This window comes from Parasteatoda tepidariorum, chromosome 8, assembly GCF_043381705.1.
Source record: "Parasteatoda tepidariorum isolate YZ-2023 chromosome 8, CAS_Ptep_4.0, whole genome shotgun sequence".
Classification (NCBI taxonomy): Eukaryota; Metazoa; Arthropoda; class Arachnida; order Araneae; family Theridiidae; genus Parasteatoda; species Parasteatoda tepidariorum.
In genome coordinates, this window is record NC_092211.1 from 81,685,084 (window position 1) to 81,703,746 (window position 18,663).

General features: G+C 30.8%; 1 protein-coding gene across 1 annotated transcript in view; it reads right to left on the bottom strand.

Annotated features, from left to right (window-relative positions):
- LOC107443399 (maltase A2) overlaps window positions 1–18,663 on the bottom strand; it is a 62,476-nt gene that overhangs the window by 2,407 nt on the left and 41,406 nt on the right. The window contains exons 2-3 of the mRNA XM_021145840.3: window positions 10,165–11,238; window positions 2,776–3,423 (exon numbers count right to left, since the gene is read on the bottom strand). Of these exons, the coding sequence (XP_021001499.2) occupies window positions 2,776–3,423; window positions 10,165–11,172 (1,656 nt within the window). The 5' untranslated portion in view covers window positions 11,173–11,238. The remainder of the gene's footprint in view (window positions 1–2,775; window positions 3,424–10,164; window positions 11,239–18,663) is intronic.

Sequence of the window (18,663 nt, forward strand, 5' to 3'; positions counted from 1 at the left end):
AGACCAATTCAAGTTCTACAGTTACATATTATTAACATGGATTTACGGAACTTTGCCTCTTAGCTTGAAAAGTGAGCTTTGTAAGCAAAATTATACGTAAAATGGACGTTAAATTATTGATTGTTTTGGTAATATACCTCAAAGATAATATACCTCAATAAATTTTGGAATATGAAGAAAAATTTTTTTTTCTTCAAACAACATTTTTTGGATTTTATATTTGAGTACAAATATAATTCCGATAGTCTAGCGAATTTTTTTAGTAACTATAAGACTGTTTTTTTATAATTAATAAATACCAAAATATATTTTTGTTGTTAATTAAAGCGTCAGAAAAAAGATATATAAAGAGGACACCGGAGTTCGTCAAAGGGTTAAGTAATGACTAAATATAATTTTAAATGGAAATAAAAAGTGTCGTTATTTATATGAAAGAAAAAATACCCAATACATTATTTCTTTAAGCTAGCAACTTCACCAATTGCTTAAACTTTAACTGAAAACACGGACCAATTACTAAAAAACTGATTACCTAAATATAAAATACATTAATCAATAAAAAATATTAATTAATAACAATGTAAAAATAGTGATTATAAAAGCATATATATATTTTTTTCTTTTAAATACAACTTTGAAATTTACTTCAAGTTACTCTAATCTAATTTCTAATGTTAGTGCCGTTTGTGCAGAAAACTTAAAGAAGTCGCCAATAAGACGCTTTACTGATGACCTGGCTCGTTCTTTGGCACCATTCCATCTTACACGGTCCAGTTAAGACGGACATCAAATAAAGATATTATATTTTCTGAGCCCGTAAGGGGTCTTTTACAGCACCCATTCATTATCCGACTGAAATATATTATCCACTTATTTAGAGAATTGCAAAGCACAAGATGACAGTTCTGCGAAATTTATTGACAATTTGCTAAAACACTCCATGAAGTGTTTTCAAAGGAATATAAATTGGGTTTAATTTTGAATATTTTATTATTGTTTCAAAAGGGTTATAACTTAGGCGATGTTTTCCTAAATAATTCATAAAGTTTTGCCTCAATATAAGCACATTGAATTTTGTATTAATAATCAGTTTTATAAGTTTTCCACTTACAACAATTTTAATTCGTATTGTTAGTGTGTTTATAACGTTTCTCGTCTATAATAAAACATGATAAATAGTGAAAAAAGAGCTTTTTTGTATATTATGAGTAAAGATTGAATAAAGGAATGACGAGAAAAACTGTTTTATAAAAAAATATATCCTTAACTCTAAGGAAGGATAAGATTTACGGGTCAAATATCTCGTGAAATACGCCTCGAATCAAAAATCTAAAAATACACGCGTGAAATATTTTATATCAAAATAGCAACCCTCCCCCCCACACACACCCTCTCCGAGGAGCACCAGAAGTGGAAGAAAGATTCGTATCATGAAAAAGAAGGCTTATACAAAAAGTCAAACAAGTCTATTCATGTTTTTGAAATCTGATGTGAATTTCTCGAGATATCTCGATTTTAAACAAATTTAACTCAATCCTCATTTTTCAATTACAGCACCACCTATGACGCAAAATGGAAATTACAGCATCTATGAACCAAATTGTCGTACTTTTCAAGAAATCCCATATCTGCAATGAAAATTAGGAGTTTCTAATTAAGATTAGGAGGCCTCAACTCTCGTCATTTTGGATTTTCGGACAAATTTTTAGTTTGTTTTTGTTCTCCAATAGTTTTTCGTACTTTACTTTTTTGTACTTAATAAAATTTTTGCTTAATGCAAAACTATCGTACTTTATTTTTTTTTTGTACTTAAAAAATTTTTGATGATAAGTATTGTTAGGCAGAACGAAACCTACTTAAAAAGATATAAAGATTTTGCTTTATTACATAAGGAGAAATAGAACTTGTTTATTTTTAGAACATTTATTGATTTTCCCTTGCTATTTGTGGTTTTGAGGAAGTAATTTATAACTACGCGTTTGTCAAATTTTAGATTTTTTAAAATATAATTGTATTACTGAAAACTGATTTGGATGAGGATGAAAAATTCTATTCATCTTAATAACAAAGATACTAATCTAAAACAGGCAACTGTATAGTAGTATTTAACTACTAAAAATTGCTGATTTAAGAATTGTGTCAGCATAGTTTTGTCATAAAACAATTGATAGAAAATCCAACATACTGCTCGTTTTATACCTCAAATTGTGATTGGGTGACGGCCTTGTATTTTTTACGTGTATCGAAAGATATTGCTAAATAAAGTAAACATCCATCTTTAGTTTATTCGTGAAAAATAAATAAAGAGGATTAAAAGCATATTTAGAATTTTTCCACTCGTAGAAGACGTCATACTGTTGTAGAAAATTTTCCTTTCAAATTCTCTTTCTCCTTCATCACTAATTTGAAAATTAGAGGGTAGAAAAGTGCGTCCAGACAAACCTAGAATAAGCCATGTAGTTTTCGAATACTGAAAAGAAAATTTTAGAATATACAAATGAAAATAAATTATGAGAAGACAGCGGTAAAGTTCTCTTCCAATAATTTGCTTGCATTTTAATATTTTGTAGTATTTTTTTCAGCAACTGAAACCTCATGACATACTCTAGGTTCTTCTGAACTTACTTTTCCTTTCTTTTAAATTAGTAATAATAGATAAAGAAAATTCCCTTCCCCAGATTCTGTGACAGATATTTTCACATCTTGGGAATCTACCAATACCAAATAGAAAAATTCAGTTGTCAAAGCTTATTTAAATCATTTTCACATGCTTACTTTCTTAGAACTTGGATCGAACGAATCTTGCATTCCTATCTCATCCCCATAAAAAATGGAAAACGATCCAGGTAAAATAGTAAGTAAAAACAATCCAGCCATGTTGAAATCCGAACCGATTCGGTTTGCCAGCCGCATAGTTTCCACAGCGCCCAGATGCCAGACGATAGTGGGAGGAAAGGGAAACTGATTCCAGAACTTTCGCAGACTCTTCACCTCCTCAGCCACAACGATTAGTTCGGAAGAATTTGGTTTCCTTAAACTGAGACTTGCATCAACCAAATCTATCATGGATGGAATTGAAGTAAATGTCATGGGATCAACAACCATTGATAAATATTCTATGTTCTCATGTGATATCATGAGAACTTTGTGACTGTTGTTGAAGCTGTGGATGTCTAACACTTTTCGCCACTGGTGAAGAATTAGGTGAATGTGAGAGCGATCTTCAACATGCATGTTCTCCAGATGTTTGAAATAAAAACCATCCACACCCTGAGACAACCAAAATTCTAATATTTTTCTCATCTCTAACTGCAGGATCGGATTAGACCAATTCAAGTAAAGATGACTTCCAAAGGTCCGGTGCGAAGATGTCCATGTTACGTCGGCATATTCTGGATTTGGCTCTAAAGGAGGTTCTTCTCCCTGCAAAAAAAAAAAATCATTAAGGTATTAGATTAAAATCGTTAACAAGTACACATTTACTGGAGTCTACCTCAACACTATAAGAAATTATGAATCCAATTTCGGTAAAAAGACCGACCGGCCTGTGTAGGGGTTAGAGAACTGCCCTTGCATCAAAAAGGTTATGGGTTCGAATCCCGGTAAAGGCATGGATGTTCTTTCCTTCTCTCTACTATCTGTCCTTACTGTGGGAGCAACCCTGGCCCACCTAATATGGTGCCCCTGAAAGAGTGGCCAACAAATTAGCCCTTCAGGTGCCTGTATGATCTAGGTCATTATCCAGGGGGTCATTGAAAAAAAAATTACGGTTAAAAGTGAGGCCATTAATGGAGCCAGTACTTTTTACTGTAAAATCCATTGACACTGGGACACGCTAAGGACCAAAAGAAATTAACATACCGTAATTTTTACTCTAATATTTAACGTAAAATAACTGTAATTAAATAAATACACTGTACAGTATAAAATTTTACTGTGAAAATGCTTTTTTACGAGTGTGAAATGCACTCAGAGTACCAGTACCTTAATTTCTTTAATGCATTAATAAACTTACTTTTGTAAAGCTATAAATGATAAAGTAAGATTCCGAAGTAAAATGCAAGCAATTATAGTTTGCATCTACGGATAATAAATAAAAAGTCTAGGCATGCTTGATGGACTACATTTTCAAGTATATTTTCTTCTTACATTTATACAATGGTATCTATATTTGTTTGTATATTCCCGCCATTGTAAATATGCATAAATTTCTCTCTATCTCAATCCCACTACATTTATTAAATGGCTTGCTGGATACTAGCTCTTCGAATGGGATGAAATAAAGTAAATAGTCAATAAATTGATAGCGATCAACTCTACGAAATCATACGAAAACTGAAAGACATATACCTACACAATTAATTAAGCTAAAACGTTAACGTACTTTATTAATTTTTATGTATTACCCTTCCTGTTAACTTTACGTTGTTGTTGTTTCTAATGCCTCTTGCCACACGGGCAAGCCAGCTTGGTAAAACCGAGCAAATTTTAAAGCAGGGTGTGCGTTTCTTGTTTTCAGTGGCGCCATCTATGGCCAAGAATCCGACTTCTGCCACACCATACTTCGCACCCGTTTATAGGGCGAGCCCATTCAGACACCCATTCATTCATCCACAGATCGTAATTTTGTCCTGAATCAGAGAACGATTGATCTCCAATCCAGTACCTCCAGAGGTATTGATTTGTTATGGGAATATGGAGGACCTTCGCGACTCGACAGATTTAACGTGCATCAGTCACTTTACTATACGGCGGTCGGTGGGGTTCGAACCAGCGAATTCTTGGACATGGGCCCAGCACCCAACGACCAGGCTATCCCGTACGTTATTACGTCATTAACTTTACGTTATTATATTAAACTAAACACGTTTTCAAATGTTCCTTCCATCAAATCCCGCAAATACGCTAAGCTAAAATTTGAGTTTTGGGTAAAAGGGTGCGTGGTAAATAAAAAAGAATAAGAATTGCGGATTTGTTATTTGCAGCCTAACTTTAGTTTTATTTTTGGTCTCTTTGTTCCTTTTTCTTTCACAGGTGGCTGTCCATCATTCTATCTACAAGAACGTTTGGCTTTAATCATAGTATGAAAATCGACTCCAAAATATTTTCTTTTTCTAAAGCAACAAAGAATAAAAATGTACCATTTATTCAATTAATATGATTGCTATTGTACTTTGTTGCTTTTTTAAACACAACCTGGTATCAACTTGTTTTTACAATTGTGGGAATTAAGCATAACCATGCCAAGTATGCAAAACTTTTTATTCTATATTTTTGACGTAAGCTTTTTTCGAATGTTCATTTTAAAACCAATATCGAATTTAGTTTATTTTTAATGTATAAAACTCTATTTTAAGAGCAAATTATTGCATATGAAATTATACTCTGTTGTCATTTTCGTCAAAAATAAAAATAAAAATTCCAAAAAAAATATTTACGAACTGCAATTTTGCTTTGTTTTAATGCAGCCAAAGAATCTAATTTTGAAAGAAATCGAGATTAATATGCTATCACTGTAAAACAAAACATGTTTCTTCAATAAACTCGTTTTGCATAATTGCTAGAAAAAGACATTTTCCGATATTTGGTTCTAACAAAGTGTCTTGTATGACATATTACTTACTCGCACTCAAACAACAAGTTTGATTGCTATTTCTGAATAAATAGCAACAGCAGCAGCACGCATCACAAGTTATCACGCAATCTGAAGGAAAATGGTACTTTTATAGAAAATTTAGACTATTTTTATCATAATTGCTTTCCTTTTCAGTCTCGGAACTATCACGCAATTGAGAACTTTTAAAAATATTTGCCGAAGACTGGAAGATACAATGTAAGAAGTTATTCATCGTTAAAGATAGATTTTAAAAGTTTTCAGGCAGATAACTGTATGCTAATTTCTTGTAATTAGTATTATTAAAAGATATATTTATTAAATAGATAAAGTAAAATCTTCAAAACTTCGTTTATTTCCTCTATACTTTTAATATATTTTATTTTATATTCTGATTCCAATCACTCAATGTTATATGTGTTTTATTTACCTAAGATGAGCTGAGACAAAATAAGAAATTATTCAGAAAAAAGTATGCTATTTTCTCGTAACAAGTATTATTGAAGGATATACTTATACTTATTAAATAGATAAAATAAAATCTTCACGACTATGTTTATTACCTTTATACCTTTTACAGATTTGATTTTATAATCAAATTTCATTGATTCTATGTTGTATGCGTTTTATTAAACAAATATGAGAAGAAATAAAATAAGAAGTTATCTTTAAAGAAAAATTCTATTAGTTATCAGACAGCTAAAAGAGGCCATTTTTAGCTGTCTGATAACGTGTTGATGGCATAATAAGTGTTATTCGATGAGTAAAATATAATATTTAAGTCTATTTATATCATATTTATAATTTATGCACTTTTTATTCATTTAATTTTATAATCAGATTTCAAATTTTAGATGTTGTATACCTTTTATCCACAAAAGATGATTGGAGACAAAATAAGAAATTATTCATCTTTAAAGATAAATTCTATAAGTTTTCAGACAGTTTAAAGAATGCAAAATTCTTGTAATTAGTATTGTTGAAGGATATACTTATTAAATGAATGAAATCTTGAAGGATTTTTTTATTACATTTATGCATTTTATTTTATAGTCAGATTCCAGTTATTCCGTGTTATGTGCATTTTATTGCTTCAAGTGTAATGGAACTTTTAGCAATGTAAATGCTTTATATTTATGGTATATGACAGCCATTCATTTAATATAGTGCATCTAGTGATGTATACACTATAATTTTTATGTTTAAAGTCTTAACAAAGTTGTGCCCTTAAGACAATTTGGCATAGACATGCCTTATGGTAACCTATGGCAACCATAGAAACTTATTTGGCAAGATTCCTGAAGTTAACCATAGAAATGCATGTGGCATTTATATGGCAAAACACCATAAGCCTGATATTAATTCTCGTAAACGTAATTAAAACACAACTTCAGTATATTTTGAAAAAGAACAACATCTACCTTTATTTACAAACGACTACTAACTAAAGTGTTGCCATGCAGAGACAACTAAGTTCCTTTACTTAATCTCGTTACTAGGTAATTACAGGCGTGCAACATCCTCCCCGCCCTGGTCGACCAGCTGCACGGGTCGGGAAATTGTCCCTCCATTTACACGCAGTATGCATGTACGGGCTTTGTTGTCACGGCCTAAGATTACCGACTCGACGCGTGCTTTCCTCCAGGTGTGCCGAGGTCTGACGTCCTCCTGCAACAAGACCACATCTCCAACCCGGATTACAGTACCGTTAGATGGGTTCTTCACATGGTGAAATGTTCTCAAGTCCATCAAATACTCCTTCTGCCATCTTTTCCAAAAGGAGTCCATTAATTGTTGACGACTTTTCCATATGCGTGTTAAATCAGAGTCCGAACTCGATGGGCCAGAAGGGATAGTTGTGAGTCGTTTTCCTATCAGAAAGTGAGAGGGTGTCAGTGCTTCGTCCGGATCGTCTGTAATACCATATTCATGAACAATTGGTCTGCTGTTCACGGCGGCTTCGATATCGCATAGAACCGTGACCAGACTGGTAGTGTCTAAGCAAGCTTTACCAAGGGTCTTCCGCAGACACTGTTTGATAGTACCAATCATTCTCTCCCAAAACCCTCCCCACCAAGCCGCACGTGGGGCGATGAATTTCCATGTCATGTTGTGATGAGCATAAAACTGGTGTACCTTGGAAGAGGATATGATGTTCCACAAGGACCTCAACTCCTTGTCTGCAGCGCCGAATGTTGTGGCGTTATCTGTGTACACAGTATGAGGAAGGGAACGTCGAGATACGAACCGTTGTAGCGCAAGTAAGAAAACATCAGTGCTTAAATTAGACACTACTTCCAAGTGGATGGCTCGAGTTACAGCACACGTAAATATGACTATGTAGGCCTTTGTAACCAATTTTTCGTTTTTAACATAGAGGGGTCCGGCAAAGTCAATTCCAGTTGTTTCAAANTTTTGTACAACTTGGTAAAAATCTGACAGTAATATTTAATGTTCCTTCAAACATAAAAGAGTCCTACATAAAATTTTGATAAAGTTGCGGCCCGCCATTTGATTTGTGTTTTTAATTGTGGCCCCCGGCCCCATGTAAGTTGGAAACCCCTGATCTAAAACCAATTTAGCTCTCGTGGCTGTAATGTTGTGTGAATTTCGTTAACATCATATGTTAGATTTTGTGCCTTCCTACGATATTGTGTTCAATCTTTGATGTTGCGATTGATTTTGGGTTAATAAACAATAGAGAACCAACAAGCAAAATTTCTAAGTTCATTCGATTTTTTTTTCATTATTTATATTGCCGTTATTATATTCAAATTAATTTTGATCGTAAAGATTTCAACTATCTGGGTATTGTCCGGTTCTTCGTTCGGTGAAAAAATCTTTGCTTTGTTATATAATTGTCTTTTCTCATATATTTAATAATTTAATCTCTAGCCTTAATTTCTTTTGTAATTATTTTTGGAGTACAATCATTGTGAAAAGCTACGAAAATTCGTTGTAATTCAACCACTCTTGATTATCATAGTCTATTTATAAATTTGTTTATGTATCGTTGTATGATAAACTTCAGTAGGGATGTAAAGAAATGTTGCTGTACCCTATAAAAATATAATCGAAGACTATAATACACCATAATTTTATGGCAAAAATTGGCTAAATAAAAAAATACCATGGGACATCCCAATGTAGTTTTACCTCTGATAAAATTTTACAATATACTGTATATCCATGGAAAAAATTTACTATACGCTTTAATTGATAGAAGTTTGTAGGAAACTTAAAATTAAGAACAAAAAAAAGTTTGTAGCTAGTATCTCTTACTTAGGAAAAAAAAAAGAAAAATCCTTTTTATCTGTCAACGTTGCTTCTAAAATGTAGTTTAGTTGCTTATTCCTAGATTTTCTCTTACTATTGGATCTTGAGGCAAACTTAACTGTTTTTAATCTTATCTCATACATATGTTAATATAATGTAAGATAATTACGGCGATGATTCTAATAATTTCATTTCGTGTATAAACAAAGGAGCTGAGAGATTCTATCCAATTTAGTATCCCCATCTTAAAGAGGGAATCTGAGTTTTTAGAAGTAACGTTTAGAAGTTAATTGCGTGTGCAATAAACACCTATCTAAAACCTATTATTCGATACAATCTTTTTTTTTCATTTTTTGTCATGATTACTATTACAATTATTTTTAATGATTAGATAGATTTTTTTCAAATGTTTCTTTTATTTAACAAGTGGGTGCTGTTTGGAATCTAGCAATTATTGAAATATCTGAAAAAGCATTCTTAAAAGAAAACTTTGCCCTGACAATTTTTTCACTAACATTTTTTTTCAATTTCATTCAAATTTTTTCGGACTTTTTTTCCGAAGTTTTAGTTTTAAAAAAGATAATGGTAGAAATATTGTAATATTACTAGACAGGAAAAAAACGTAATAAAAGGGAAATTCGATTTACTGGGTGAAATCGAAATAAGAATAAAAAAAAGTACGGTCAAAATTATCAGAATATTTTTTTTACCATGAAAAATTTACCTTGTTTCTGGTTTTCTGGGAACATCAAGAAAACTCAATTATTTTTTTACCGAAGAGCTTTAGTAATGATTTGGGGAAAACTAACAATATAATACAGTTTTATAACGTGTGATAAAATAAGGTAATTGTGGTAACATTCTGTTATTTTGTCGTGATATCTTACAGAACATCTTAAAAATCTTTAATTCTTAATTCGGATAAATTAACTTTTTTTCAGTTTTATATTTTTACAAAATATGTGACAATAAGACTTATAAGTTTGAGAAACAGAATTTCTTGTAAACTGTTACCTTTGAATGGAAAAATTACCCAAATAAACAGTTGAAATACCTTATATTTTGGTTTTTATTAATGAAATTACGTTTTTTTTTTTTTTTGCCAAAACTGTCATTATAATACAGTACGATAATTTTACCAGAATTTTTTTCCGTGCGCAATGAGCGATAATCGTAATAAATTTGCAAATAATTAATGAGTCTTAGCCCTATAGAAACATCGTTATTTTTTAATAACAAAAGAAAATGAATCGAGCAAATTAATGTTTTCTTACCTCTTCTTCAGTTATATTGAAGTAAAAATGTTCGAATGGACCTTGCCGATGAAGTAGCCAATGAGCTGCCCAAGTATGCTGATCACTCGTCATGGTTGGATTGATGTCCAGAATTAAATGCATGCCTCGAGCATGAACTTCCGAAGCAAACTCCTGGAAATCTTCTAAACGTCCTAAATGGGGGTCTATATTTGCGAAATCGATCACATGTTCGTACTCAAGTGGATAATCCAAAGCACTGAAAATAGAATTCAGTCGAACAATATCTACGCTTAAATTTTGTATGTAGTCCAATCTTCGCACCAAGCCTTTCATATCACCAAACCCATCAGAATCTGTGTCTTGGAAAGAAGCGGGGAACACCTCATATATAGTAGCTCTTTGCCACCATTGCCTTGGATGTTCACACTTTGTGACTGTGGCAAGATATACTCCAATGGCTAAGCAGAATGATAGCACTACTACTACGATGCAAAGCAGTACCCATAACACAGGAGTACAGGGCCAATATTTTTTGGCGACATGGCACACAGAGTTTGGCAAAGTACTTTGAACTGGACCCAAAGGTCTGTGTTGGATATGAGAATGAGCGTCATTGGATGTTTGTTTCTTGCTTGGCGAACGAAAGGATGGTAATTTGGCTTTACCTTTCAGACATTTTGGGCTTAACTGAGTCTGCTCCTTGCCTTGGAGCAAGTGAGTTGAACTCTCCGGTTCTAATTCTGGATCACTTTCCTCTTCAAGACTAGATGTGGTGAATGATTCTTTGAGCGGATACATATTGGACGACGTTTTATGATTGGATGGCGTGTGGTTTAAAAAGGGTTCGATTTCTTCGTCACCATGAACTGCTGTTTCCTTTTCTTCATTCATGGCATAGTTGTGATGTCCATTCATAATTATAGTACAACTGTCATTGATTATTTTTGGATCGGGAAGTTCTATGAGAACTTCCGGATCCATTTTTCTGTAGTTGGTATCAGGGTTGATGTTATTGAGTGACGTCATTTTTTCATCTGTTCATGTCACTGAATCATACATTAGTTGTTCTTGACCCCTTTTTTCCAGTCTTACCTAAAAGAGCAATACAAAATTAATTCTCATAATTATAGTTTCTACTAAATGGTAGTGTAAAAAAAAGAGCAATTTATTGAGTGGAATTACATTTAATTAGTAGAATACTTTCTCATGTTTAATTTATACAGGGGAAAAATACCTGAATTTTATTATTTCATAAACTATGTTAGTTTTCTCATTTAATAAGGTTTGAAGCTAGGCTTCGTCTCACGAATTTGTGGCGAACTTAGGTATCTACCTCAATAGGTACGAAAATATAAATAGAAATATGGCACTGTCTAGTACTAATAACTGATATTATGTAATAAAAATGTGACTTAATCTATACAAACTAATTCAACTGATAAATATATTTCATACCTTTCCATAATTTGATTCCATAATTTTTATTCCATAATTTTATTTCTTATTATAAAGTGTTCTTGTAGTCTTTACTCCCTATTTATTTTCATACTTTTCTCATTACACTGTTAAAAATTCCGCATCAATTCACGGTAAGAAGTACCGGTACTTTTGGCCCATCAGTCTTGAAATCAATTATACCATAAAATCTATTTTTTACCGTTATATATCACACCGTACTTTTCACAGTATTATTTAATTAATTATAGTGATACAGTGAATTTACTGTAATAATTACTGTAAGAATTACGGTATGTCAGATTTTAGCTCCGTAAAATGTTCCGGTACCCTGAATGCCGATTCACTTTACCGTCATCTGATTCGAAATTTTTTGAATTGTAATATTTTTACGTATTTTTCAATAAACTAGTTGATTGTACTTCAATATATCAATATTGTTTTACTTTCACTTTGGTGCATTAATAGCTATATCTTGTTTTTGTCTCATAATAATTTCCTCTCAATTCTAGCTTGGCCAATGAAGTACTTAATCAAAGGATCAAAGGCCATTCTACATAGCCAATGAAGTACGTAATCAAAGGCCATTCTACGTAGTCAATGAAGTACTTAATCAAAGGCCATTCTACATAGCCAATGAAGTACTTAATCAAAGGCCACTCTACATAGCCAATGAAGTACTTAATCAAAGGCCATTCTACATAGCCAATGAAGCACTTAATCAAAGTCCATTCTACATAGCCAATGAAGTACTTAATCAAAGGCCATTCTACATAGCCAATGAAGTACGTAATCAAAGGCCATTCTACATAGTCAATGAAGTACTTAATCAAAGGCCATTCTACACAGCCAGTGAAGTACTTAATCAAAGGCCATTCTACATAGCCAATGAAGTACTTAATCAAAGGCCACTCTTCATAGCCAATGAAGAACTTAATCAAAGGCTATTCTACATAGCCAATGAAGTACTTAATCATAGTATGTCAGAAAAGTATTAATAATTTTATACGAATACTTTTATAAGTAATAAATACAAAACAAACCCACCTAGCATTTTTTATTAAATGATTTTTATTTCAAATACTGTTCCACTTTTGTAATGATTTAATTTTAAAAGCTAATTAAGTTTCTTGCAAAATTTCAGAATAAAGTTATAATTTATTTGATCAGTAAGTAAAGCTGAAAACAACGTATAAAGCAACAATAAAAATTAAAAACAGAAAGTTAGTAGTTTCTGTAGTTTTCAGGTAGTTGGTAGTCCGGTTGCCTTCTTTAAAAACGCTCTCAATCGCAAAATATTCAGCCAATATTTCTATCCTTTTTTTTCCAAATTATTTTAGCTTTAAACATTTTGAAGTGTTCTTATTTTTAATACAAAATACTGTAGTTTGGCTTGGCATAGACTGCTCCAGCTCTTTTGGAATGCAACGTAACATTCGATAGTGTCTATTTCTCATTTAAATAATTTCTCAATTCTACATAGAGTGAAAAAAAATTGGTGCTAAATTAGAAAACTGTAGAGTAATGATATTTCTGGCAAAAAAAACCATACTCCTGGTTAATAAAATTAAAATATACGGCATTTCAAATCATTCATTTGAAAATTTTCCCTTTGATATGGTAACTGTTTTCCGAAAAATTTGGTTTTCAAAATTATAGTTCTTACACACATTTAATAAAAAATACAAAACTGAAAAGTAAATTTGACCAAATAAATGTTTTTTATGCCCTGTTTTTACGTATCATGATATAATTATCAAATTTTATCTCATTTATAAAATTTTATCATGCATTAAAAACTATATTTTATTTTCAATTTTACCAAAATTATCATCAAAGCTCTTCGGTAAAAACTATTGAACTATTTGGTGTTTCCAAAGAGCTAGAAAGGAGGAAAATTTTACCACATTATGGTAGTTTTAAAGGTACTTTTTTCTCAGTGTTAAAAGTATAGAGCCAAAGTTTATTATAAGGAAGAAATCTTTATTTTTTGTAAGGGAAATATTTCAAAACTTTAAAAAAAAATGTGATTTGTAAAAATAATTCCTCCCCTCATCTGATTAAATTATATATATATATATATTAATTAACGCAGTTTTTGTTACAAGTAAAAGTTACGACTAAAATGTTTTACTGTGATAAGAGCATTAACTGTCCCGAAATGCCATTTTCTATTTCTTATTTTTAGTTAAGTGTTCATTAAGTGTTTCAGAATTTCTTTACTTAGTTCAATATCTATAAATTTTATTTTCATTTTAACGACGAAATGAAAACTGCTATGAAAAATATTAATTAACTTAATCATCCAAACAAAACAAAAATCCAAACCTAACAAAAAATTTCAAAATATATGATTTATTTTTTTAATAAATATAAAAAATTTTCATTAAAAGGACATCTGCCATTTGCCTATTTATTCCATAATTTAATGCTGTAAGATGAGAGTTCGAAATACAATATCACATATTTACTGATTAAAAAAAATTTTTTTTACCGAGTGAAAAAAATTTATTTTATCTACGAACTTGTTTGTACTTTGAGTACATAATAAGAGAAGGTACTTTTTACCTTGAAATTGGCGCAATATAGCTAATTTAGGCTCTTGTTAAATTAAATTTAACAACAAAATCTAAATTGAATAATTTGCTTTAAATTAATTGAGTGTAACATTAATATTTATTAAAAGGTAAACCTTATTTACGCAATTTAATAAAAGATTCTCTCTGCTATAGAATTTATTAAAAGCTTCTAAAACCTTAAATGGAGTTAAACAATAATTTAACTGCAACAAAATTATTAAAATATTGTATCTATTTTATTTATTATTTTAAAAAATTTACAATTTTATCTACCATTTCATCAACCGCTCTACCAATATCAACCATTCGTAACCTAGTAGTGACATAAATGTTATGGTAGAGAATATCCATTTATCGACAACGAAATAATTTCAGCAACGGAATTTTATTGCTTGTTAAATATGTTGGCAACACATTCGAAAGCGCATTTAAATATTAAAGAATAAAAAGAATTCAAACAGTCGTTAAAAACGTTGAGAAGACATTAAAATGTCACCTTTCGAAATTCCAATAAACCAATAGTCTTGCAAAAAGAATGTTTCGGAAAATGCGAACTATTTTTGCATTCAATTTTCTTTTAATTCAAAAATATAAACTATATTTTCCTTTTTAAATTGTTCATTTTATTTTATCGTTTTCTATGACAGTTAACTTTGTATAAATTTTGATTTCTGAATTAGGTTTTTCAAACACGCGAAAAATGCGAAAAAGACAACATTGATTTTACAAGCGTTTATAACCTTCGAAAATATTACTTGTGATTTATTTTGGGTCTGGTTCATTTCATCGACAATCACTTCATCGACAGGCCATTTCATCGACACCACTTCATCGACAGGCCATTTCATCGACTAGATCATTTCGTCGACAGGCCGTTTCCTCGACAGGGTTATTTCGTCGAAAGGCAATTTCGTCGACAGGGTCATTTCGTCGACAAGTCATTTTGTCGTCAGGGTCATTTCATCGACAGGGTCATTTCGTCGACAAGTCATTTCATCGACAAGGTCATTTCATCGACAGGGTCATTTCGTCGACAGGATCTTTTCATTGACAGGGTCATTTTGTCGACAGGGTCATTTCGTCAACAGGGTCATTTCGTCGACAGGGTCTTTTCATTGACAGGGTCATTTCGTCGACAGGGTCATTTCATTGACGGGGTCCTTTCTTCGACAGGGTCATTTCTTCGACAAGTTATTTCGTCGACAGGGTCATTCCGTTGATAGTGGCATGCGTAATTCTGAAACTATTTTAAAGATTTAATCTAAATATTTCTATTATTAATTAGAAAAATGCACTTATTTAATTTTATACTAAAGTAAAATTCTTTATGGCTGTTTTTTGTTCCAATTGCACTAAAAGAAGTTCGCTTTTTAAATTAATTAATAGGTAGTTGAGAAGCGTTTAAACGGTTAATGTATCGAAATCTACTTCTCTACATCTAAATCGTAATAGCTCGACACTTATTTTCAGGATAGGTAAGGATTGTCTTCAGAACATTACCAAGCATGATATCCGGACCGTGGTCAACAGTTAATATAGTGTGACGTTAACAATCAAATTGTTTTTAATATCAAATCAAATTAATAAAATATATTTTTAGAATTAAAAGTAATAAAAATATATTACAATGAAAATTTAGACATTATTTAAAGGACGGGAAAGCTAAATTTATTGCTGTAAAAATTTTCAACATTTTTACATAAATTTTAACAAAAACATAGACATCAGTCGAATTCTCACAGAAATGAAAATAATCATAGACCTAATTATTATATCTGCATAGGTAGAAAAATAATATTCTTTGTTTTTTATGATGGAAAAGTAATTTCTTAATGTTCACTTAAATGGCAATTTTAAAGTTTTTGCTCAGCATCTTTAACATTAGAACAGAAATATGCTTATTCGAACAATCGAAATGAGTCTTAATTTCGTTACTACTATTAGAGATTTCGAAGAAGGCTTCTTCTAAGGCTTAAGCAGAATAATTTTTTAAAAAAGTTCTAAAAAACTTGAAAAAAAAAAGGTTTTTGTTTGGCTTAAAAAATTAAATAATTTTAAGATTGTAGGTAAGGGGCAATTGTCTAATGCAGTGGTTCCCAACCTTTTGTAGACCATCGCCCCCCTCTAGGGGTTGGCAGACACCTATCGCCCCTTTCTCTTTTTGCTCAAACCATTTATTGTTGCTTGTGAGCAACCAAACACTGAAAATATGCCATGTTATTTGATTTTAATTTAAATTGCAATGCAAATAAGGAGGCACATTTATCCTTTCATTTTTATTAATTAAAAAAAATAGTGCATTTTTTTTTCAAAAAGAATTGATATTTAAAACGGAATAATCAAAACAAAAGTGCATTTTTTTAAATTCATATTTTAGTGTAATCAAGAAAAAGTTGAAACGTTAACAACTAAAATTTGAGAAAAAAAATGAAGAGTGAGAAAGTACATTTTTACCACTTTAATGACTGCCTTGTATTTGTTGTATTTTAAGTTAAAGCTTGAATGTCAGGTTTTATGCTCGTCAGATTTAAAGGCGGGTCTCCTTTGAAGCAAATGTACAACCCATCTCTTTGCTTTGTGAGCAGCTGGAAGACAGAACTAAATCCTCTCTCCACTAAATATGTTGAGGGGAACGAGATGAGAAGCGGCTCAGTTTGTTTCCACAATTGTGGGTAAGTGTCCATAAGCTTTACCCAAGCTAACTAGAAACCGTATTTTTTAAAGACGACTTTAGCCTCACAGTCATACTTCAAATATAAAAACTCACTCTACAAAGAGGAAGTGAGCTTATTCACAACTTCAAAAGAGAAGGGATCGAAAATCCAATCCAGAATTTCTAATTTCATCAAATCTTTAAATCTTGATTCCATAACTGATCAAGGTGAACAGTAAAAATTAAGATTTTATTTTTGAGAATCTCGATATCTGCCATTGAACACTTTTTAAGAGTTGGAAATTGCATTAGCTTCTTGCGACCAATGTTTGACTTGTAGATATCAAATTTGGCGATGAATGAAAATATGATTCCCTTAGCCTTGATAATGTTCATTTTATTTCCTTGAAGTTTTACNAATTTTATTGCTTGTTAAATATGTTGGCAACACATTCGAAAGCGCATTTAAATATTAAAGAATAAAAAGAATTCAAACAGTCGTTAAAAACGTTGAGAAGACATTAAAATGTCACCTTTCGAAATTCCAATAAACCAATAGTCTTGCAAAAAGAATGTTTCGGAAAATGCGAACTATTTTTGCATTCAATTTTCTTTTAATTCAAAAATATAAACTATATTTTCCTTTTTAAATTGGTCATTTTATTTTATCGTTTTCTATGACAGTTAACTTTGTATAAATTTTGATTTCTAAATAAGCTTTTTCAAACAAAATCGCAAAAAAAAGAAATTGCAAAAAAGAAAACTTTTAATTTTTACAAACGTTTAAAACCTTCGAAAATATTACTTGTGATTTATTTTGAAAAATGATTTTTTTTTATTTCAGAAACTTCTAAAACTATATTTCTTTTTCTAAAAAAAGATACTATTGATTTATCAGTATGATTGTGCAATTCTTTCTTTTTTTAATTTTCATTAAAATTCCATATTTCGTTAGTTATAAATACGAAGTTGAAAATAGAATAAATAAGTGCTAAGAAAGAGAAATAAATATTCATTTCCCATCGCAATAAAATAATTTATACAAAAGGCAATAAAAATATTGATTTTAAACTAAATACCATAAGCAGAATAATTTTTTTTAAAAATTCTAAAAAACTTGAAAAAAAAAACTTTTTATTTGGTTTAAAAAATTAAATAATTTTATAATTGTAGGTAAGAGATAATTGTCTAGGGAGAGTCGTGTAACTATAAAAAACACAACGGGTGCACTATAGCAGAATAAATATAAATAATAAGTTGATTAGAAAGAAAAAGTTAAATGTTACGAAATGAAGTGAACTGAGCATTTTAAGACCAAATCTCTATGCATTTCGTCATTGATACTTAATTTCATAATGTAAAAATATAATTTTTTAAACTTTATTTCTCAGAAACTATTTGACCGATTTCTTTAAAATTTTGTATTTTGCCTTGTAAAATTACATTCTCTAAAATGATGTAAAAAATTTTGTATACCTTAGAATTCAAATTCATTTTTTATTGTTATTAAATAAAATAATAAATATTTTAAAAAAGTTAATCTTTTGCATTGAATTTATATAAACTAACTTAATTGTTTAGAAAATTTTTCAATTGGATTAAAAAGTTTTCGAGATATAAAGAAATGCACGAAGAGTAAAATTAACATAAAGGGGTCCAAACTTTGGATTGCTCTCCTAACCAAACTATAGGAACAATATTTTCCAAATCTTGGCGTCATAAATCCAAATGCATCGAAAAAAGAAATTTTATTCTAAAAAAGTATTTGTGTATGAATTTGTAGCTTAAAATATCGTCTGCTCTAATTAATTACCAAGTTTGAAATCAACC